At 41.0% G+C, this 7500-nt stretch overlaps 2 protein-coding genes across 2 annotated transcripts in view; one reads left to right on the top strand and one right to left on the bottom strand.

The window, feature by feature from the left end:
- LOC138001345 (uncharacterized) overlaps positions 1–1217 on the top strand; it is a 1227-nt gene extending 10 nt beyond the window's left edge. The window contains exon 1 of the mRNA XM_068847994.1: positions 1–1217. This exon is cut by the window's left edge and continues 10 nt beyond it. Coding sequence (XP_068704095.1) covers positions 1–1217 — 1217 coding nt within the window.
- Positions 1218–1752: 535 nt separating this feature from the next.
- Positions 1753–2739, bottom strand: LOC138001346 (uncharacterized). The gene has a single exon (XM_068847995.1). The coding sequence runs from the start codon at positions 2737–2739 to the stop codon at positions 1753–1755; it is 987 nt and encodes a 328-aa protein (XP_068704096.1).
- Between the last annotated feature and the right edge of the window lie 4761 nt (positions 2740–7500).

Raw genomic sequence — 7500 nt, forward strand, 5'->3', positions numbered from 1 at the left:
TTAAAAGAGAAGCTGTGGCTCTTGTAGTCCTCGCGTTCTATTTTCTTGTTCTTGATCAGCAAACCCAGGAATCGAGATTGCAGCAGCTCTTACTTTTGCAGCACCTAAAGAGGTCGAGACGAAAGCGATTAATTCTGCTACAAATTGCCCTTCGCAAGACAAGGCGCGTTATACGTGCGTGGTCGTGGCCGAGAAACCAATTCTGGTTTGAAGCTCTATTAAACGGAAATTTTGTTGAAGAATGGTGGAAGGAGAACTTTAGAATATCAAGATGTACGTTCGAATACATTGTCCGATTGGTTGGTCCGGATTTGGCAAAGAAGGACACTAGATTACGCGAATGCATACCGGTAAACAAGCGAGTGGCTGTGGCGTTGTGGCGATTGGCGACTGGAGACACATACAGATCAAAGGGCCTGCAATTTGGTATTGGAAGATGCACGGCAATGCTTTTAAAAGCTGATTTTTGTAAGGCCATTACCAAAAGAGCCCCTCAATTTATAAAATTTCCAGAAACTGAAGAGGAGCTTACCCGAAACATTCGCTTATTCGCACAGAAGTCTCCATTTCCACAAGTGGTAGGCGCAATTGACGGAAGCCATATCCCTTTAAAAACAGTACCCGTGAACGAACGAATAGAATACTTCAATCGCAAGCAGGACTATTCTATTGTAGTCCAAGCTGTTGCCGATGCGTTCTTTAAATTTCTCGATGTAAGTACAGGCTTTCCTGGCAGTATACATGATGCCCGCATTCTCCGATTGAGCAAAGTGCACAGCGAGGTCGGTGAAGGTAACTGGCTAAACGGGCCATCTAAACAAATTGGGGCTTGTGAAGTCGGACCTTTGCTTGTTGGGGACTCAGCTTATCCCTTATCAAAGTGGTTAATGAAACCTTTCAAGCAAACTCGTACATTAACCGAGAGTCAGTTGCAGTACAATTGTGCCCTCAGTCAAGCACGGGTTGTTATAGAACAAGCCTACGGAATTTTGAAAGGTCGCTGGAGGTGTCTCTATAAAGCAATGGAGGAAAAGATAAGTAGCGTCCCCCTCACTATCATGGCTTGTTGTGTCCTGCACAACATCTGTATTATTGTGGGAGACCCAAGCACTATAGACCCAGTTGAGGACGACTATGAGGATGAAGATTCTTTCAATGGGGATATGCAGTTGGGCGCTTCGGACATTAGAGATAATATAATGCAGTATCTATCATAGCCCAAACAAAACATTAAATAAAGACTGCCTCTTAATTACCACTTTCAAAAGTACAGCTTCTTGCTAGGCTAAAACTTGCGTTTTTCAATATCCACTTTTTTGTAAATATGTATTTATTATAATCTTACTGTTAATGTTACGTTTTCAATGTAGAAATAGAGAATCTTATTTTTGCTAAATCATGTACCTAATTAATTGTAGTCTCTTTCGTTTTTTATATCTTGTATCACGAGAGGAACAGTCTTCCCTAAAATTAATTAACAATTTGTCTGGCTGATATTCCATTATTTAAATTCGTGCTTATCAATTGAGGCTTCTCTTTCCCTCGTTTTTTTGAAAAATGAAAGGAGACTCTGCTCGCAAGGAAATAACTGATTTCATTTAAACTATAATTTCTTCCATAAAAAATCCATATAGATATAAACAACAAATTACAAACGTCCAGATTGTCACTTAATGATGATTATAATGATCACCGTCAACGAACAGAAACGATTGAAATGCAAGGAAAAAACGAATAAAAGACTCTAGTTATTTATTCTTTGCCTTTGGTGACATCCTTAAGAATATTTCCTAACATCGCCAATGCATCCATTGAAAATTTTTGCTGTTGTTGTCTGCTTACCCTTTCTGCTTCAGCCATCCTCTCCATGAAGGCCTCATCCTTTTCTTGTGCCCTTTCAAGGAATGAAAGGACTGCGCTTTGTTCCTCTGCGCCAGCCCCACCTTTGGTCTTTTTTCTAGGATTCTTTTTCGCCGATTTCGCCGATTCTACCGCGCGACTCTTTGGATTGGGTGTGCTCGTGCTCGGGCCCTTCCTTTTTCCGCTTTTGTTCTTGAAAAACTGTGATTTCGCGAAAGCCATATCTGTGTCCTCTTCTTCAGAGCCATCAACGCCAGAAGTGCCAGGCGTATTCCTCTCCTTTTGGGCGCGAGCAGCCGCCAACATCTCCTCATCTAAGGCCTCCTTTTCCAGCAAATCTTGATCAATTTCCGGGGAACTGTCAACGTGTTGTGAGCTGCTTTCCAGTACGTGCTTGGGATTAACAGCTTCTCGGTTGCCTAAAATGTCATCCATATCGTGAAAATTTCTTGGTATGAGCTCAGCTCCACTCTCGGTTTCCTTTTCTTCGTCTTCGTCGTCTCCTCCCTTTCCATATCCAGTGGTCCTTAGTTTATCTTTCACGGTCTTGTACTTTTTGGTGAGGTTCGCCATTTTATTTTTGCACTGCTGGGCAGATTTCTCGCATTCGACGTTCTCTCGTCTGCACCTTTCTTGCAGTTGCCTGGCGATAGACTGCCACTCCGGGGAATTGAACGACCGGTAGCGAAGTTTATCCTCGTTCTCGCCGAACAGTTCAATTAAAATCTTTTCTTCGGTGTCAGTCCATCGATCTTTTTTCCTTTGCGCTCCGTTTTCAGCGTTTCCTTGACTCGATGTAGGCGTTTCCGAATACTGCGAAGCCTGAACCGCATGGGCAGGCGAATGGGTGAATGGTGCCATCATCTGCATCGAGGACATCATTGGCGGAACATAGTATTGCTGTGGCATGAACTGTTGATTGTACGGGGAGGGTTGTAACCCTGGTTGTCTTGCATAGGAAAATGGCGACAACGTGGAATATGCATCTTCCCTGGCGAAACAATTGATAGAAAATAAATACAGGCGCGAGGATCAACAATCACCACAAGAAAGAAATATTTATATGCACAAATTAGCTATACAACGGTGTTAACTTTACCTTTCGGGTTGGTCGCATTCGTAAGGATTGGTGTTTTTGTTTTTTGCCATACCTTCGTAGACCGAAACCAGACGTGGAAACTTGGTCGAAAACCTGGTCTTGAAAACGTGATCGAATGAGCCTGACGCAATCCCGACACCACAGGATGTGAAATTCTATGCGACCGCAAGCGGATGTATCTGTCATCCAAACCTTGGTTACCGACCTTAACCATGCCTGCTCGCAGAGTAGACCGAACTTTTACCTTAGTTAACTTTCTATTGTCTTGAGCGGTGTTTACTACGGTATTAGTTGGCGTTTACACACGCAAAATATTAACCTAGGTAAGTAAACTCCAATGCCTCGGTAGCACGCTCGAGTCTAAACACGGCATTTACTGGACCCTTATTAGCCATAATTGGCCATTATTATTGTTAATAATGATCATTATTAAGTAATTACGACGAATTGTGTACGCGCAAATGTTCCGCAGTCCGCAGAACATTCACAATTCTGAAATTCGCTGTCGGTCAGTCTTGACATTTGTGTCGCTTTCGCTAATTCGTTGTAATAGTCTGTCGGTCGTCGCCAGTTCGTGGCTACCATGTCGCCTGTTCAAGGCCATGTCACTTGTCGGAATTTACCCCTAACAGGGCCTCTCTATACGATGAGCGCCTGGTAATTACTGGGTTGCCACTATGGCAAACCCAGTCGGAATCTGTCTTTAATTTCGTGGTTTTTTTATTTTTCGATTTCTTTTTTCTTTTTTCTTTTTTTCCGTGTCGGTAAAAGTCTTGCCTGTCACTCCCCTGCTAAGTGGTGCCTTTGTGCATAGAGCCTTCTACGCGTATTTTCTTAGGATCGAGAGGGTAGTGGGAAATGCGTAGATTTCTCTGGTGGACACAGTAGAACGATTAACTTAACCGGCAATGGCGTCGAAAGTCATGTAACGCGAATGGCGTTTTAGTGGATCTTTGAACAAAATTTACCCTTATGAAGCTCAATAATGGCAAGCAAATTGGATACTGAACAAGACAGGCGGTCGAATGTTAGAAGCGACGAGTAATGGACTTCGACAACAATCTGTCGCCCGTCGAGCCGTAATCAAAGTGAGCTGTCTTCCTAAAATTTTGTCAAGTGTGGTGTTTTGTACAACACTCAAACCAAATGAACAGTTCTCTGGTAACTCAGTATGGGTTCAACAAAGACAGAGAAGGAATCCATATAGTGGATCTGTTATCTCAGTTGTCTCGCTATTTGTCAGATTTGTATTTACCTGTTCTCAACTCTGCACAGTCTTCCGGTATAACAATTGGAAATTTCACTAATAAGTCATTGACGTGAATGGCGTTTTAGTGGATCTTTAAACAAAATATACCCTCATGGAGCTCAAGAATGGATCGTCAATTGGATGAGCAAGACAACGCTGAAAAATAAATATCTGGATTTTAAGAGACGAGTAATGGTCTTCGACAACAATTTCATTTTTCGCCTTTGGATATCAAGTGAGCTTTGTTTCTAATATTTTACTAACTTGGTATTATATAAAACACGGAAATCAAATAGCAATTTTGTTATGGATTTAACCATAGTTACTAACTATGATTTAACAAATTAACATTGGAGGAATCGAACGCCTACAAGGATGCATCACAGTGTTTACTCAAGTCGCATCTTAGTTGTCCGACAATTTACATTTACCGGTATTTTGTACTCAACTCTGCAAAAGTGTAAAATATTTGGAAATGTGATGGTGAAGAATTATTTGAATGAAAGTTGTTGTCGCTTTTGTGCTTCATTATTTACGGTCAGCGTTCCGAGTCGAAAAGGGTTTTGATGTGAACTGTCAAAAATGTATTTAATTGCATCTCTTGTTTGCACGCACGCAATTGAAATAGGAAGGTATTTTTGCCTCTAATAGTAAATATGTTGTTTGTTTCGATTGATTTTTCGCTGAAAAGGATTTTGCCGAGATATTTCCAGCCTTTGTGAACTTTAATATCATGTTGTGTAATTTTCGAGCTTAACAAATTTGCATACGTGTGTTGAAATGTGATACGGGAGCATTTTTGTGGTATAGTGTAACGAAAATAAACAGGTCTGTTGGAAGCTTGCTTGAGTTTCAACAAAATGACCCCCAAAATCGGCAAAAAATTCTGACACTGATGAATAATAAAGTAACTGCTATCCCCAAAACGATGGAATTACCTGGCGATAAATAACCTCGTCTTGGAAAGTAAAGTTTTGACTGTCAACCTGGGGCCGGTTGCTCGAAGCCTGATTAACGCTAACCGTTGGTTAAGAGGCATTAAAACCTGTAGGTTTCCATGGTATTTAACTCTGGTTAGCGCTAACCATGCTTCGAGCAACCCGGGCCTGAAGAATTGGGCGATTGTGATCTTTGTGTCGAATTCGCACATTTCTTGTCAAACATTATAACACTTGAAAGAAAAAGGAAACTTACAAAAACAAAAACCCGGTATCTGTGTCAAATGATGATTTGACACTGTTTCTCGAGTAAACACACCTTGGTAACTTCATCCCGGCGCCCTCTGAATCCGATGTAACTTTTGATTTTGCGCTTTTACTTGTGCAACCAAAGGTACAATAGCAAAAATCCCAGAATGCTTGTCGGTGATCGTAACTTTTTATATTCGGGGTTAAAAATTAATGTTGTTTTCGTGTCATAAATGTTGTTGCTGATGGCAAAATATTTTATTCTCGATCGACCGTCCAGAAAACTTCCTTCTGCTCTTCCCAAACACTTTGTACCACTATTTATTTACTTTTGCATCAATATTTGTTTTGCATAAAGCAAGCTAACAAAATCAGTTCCTTGCTTGGTCCGCATTTGTTAGCGTTAAAATAGAATTTTCGGTCCAATGCTTCTGTTTCGAGGGGTATATTGTTTTTGGTCTCCCATCCAGATACTAACCCTGCCGAAAAGGATTTAACTTCAGCGAACTCTTGTAGCTGTCAGATGCTCAGAGGGCACGCTTAAACTTGTGGTGAAAAGAAGTTGTGAGGGAACTTGAATTATCAACACGTCAGCCCAGAAGCCAATGTTTCTCGCTTCTCTCTTATTTGTTATTCTTCAGAGACTGGAATGCTGTAGTTCAATACCAGACAATTCAGTGCCTTCTGATTTTCTGTAACACGTACCACAGGCAACCCAGTGTATGCTTCACGGAAGCATCTCGTTTCAAAATCTGAGACTGGAGATACTTGACAACATTCATACCGGTCATCTCGGCATAACGAAATGTCAAGCTAAAGCTGAAACATCAGTATGGTGGCCAGGACTTTCCAGTCAAATTGGGAATATGGTGGCAAACTGTGACACCTGTGGCAGAGATCGCCCTGAGCCCTTGTCCTCTTCTTTCCTATCACGTCCTTGGGAAAGGCTAGCTGCTGACCTCTTTGAACTGGAAGGAAAAGTGTATTTGATTGTCGTCGATTACTATTCCAGTTGGTTTGAGATTAAAAAACTAGATGATCAATCATCAGCCAGAGTAATCTCAACCTTGAAAGAGCTATTTTCCATTCATAGACCACTTTCATAAATGGCGACCACTTTCACATTTTTTTGTCTTTATGTTAATTAGACCTACTGCCCTCACTTTGAAACAAAATTCTTTTGAAATTTGCTCGTCATAGCGAGGCTAGTTAGGCTTATTAGCATTAAAGAATATTTTATTTGCCCGCCATTATGAAAGAGATGTATGGGATACCGTATGTTATTGTATCTTAGATCTAATAGGCCATATTCGTATTCTCAGTATATTGGACTGGAAATAGCTTGCAATGAAGGCTAATGCGGGGGAACCTTTTCAAATGCAAATACTTTTCAATATATTCCCCCAATTACTCCCCCGCATTTGCCTCCACAAGCTAGTTCCAGTCCAATACTGAGAATTAAATACGATTATGGTCTATTCGCGCAGAGGTCACGTGGTCTGTATTGGGTAAACAATCTCAACAAGCATGGCGTCTCAAAGTGGCGCTCGTGGTGAAAACGATGTAGTTTAGACAAAAAATCTTCGTCTTCTGCCAAAGTTCACTACTGAACAAATTCAAAAGCACTTAGAGGGTTGTGGTAAAAAGGATATTGGTTCTAAAGGTTACAAATTTTTCACCGAGAGTTATATTCACGACGTTTATATTGCGTACGATTAACGAGCTGATAAGGCATCTGAAAAAGGAATGTGCTACAGAAGTCAACGTAAGAGCGAGGAACCCCACAAGTTGTTTCTCAAATGTGAATGTGCTGACGACGGGCTCGCAAAATTAGTGCAAACTTCTTGTTCCTGTAAAGCCAGGTAAGAATAAAATAAAATATGTTAAAGCCTTGATACCTTGGTGATCGCGAAAGCAGAAAGTATTGAAAATTTTGGCAAAGCAAGCTTGCTGCGCGGCCTTTCTTGCAGTGCATGATTTGTAAAGTTGAATATAATATTTCTTGGTCACGAATAGTTGATGTTAGCTCAATAAAAGAGTCATGTCAAAATGAGCCTGCTCTGTTGCGGTACCATCAAGTTTTTATTTTATTTCTGGTAGAGCTG

Source organism: Montipora foliosa, chromosome 4 (assembly GCF_036669935.1).
Source record: "Montipora foliosa isolate CH-2021 chromosome 4, ASM3666993v2, whole genome shotgun sequence".
Classification (NCBI taxonomy): domain Eukaryota; kingdom Metazoa; phylum Cnidaria; class Anthozoa; order Scleractinia; family Acroporidae; genus Montipora; species Montipora foliosa.

What these genes read in the sequence shown, in the direction of transcription:
- LOC138001346 (XM_068847995.1), bottom strand. Translation starts at nt 2,739, where the DNA reads ATGTCCTCGATGCAGATGATGGCACCATTCACCCATTCGCCTGCCCAT.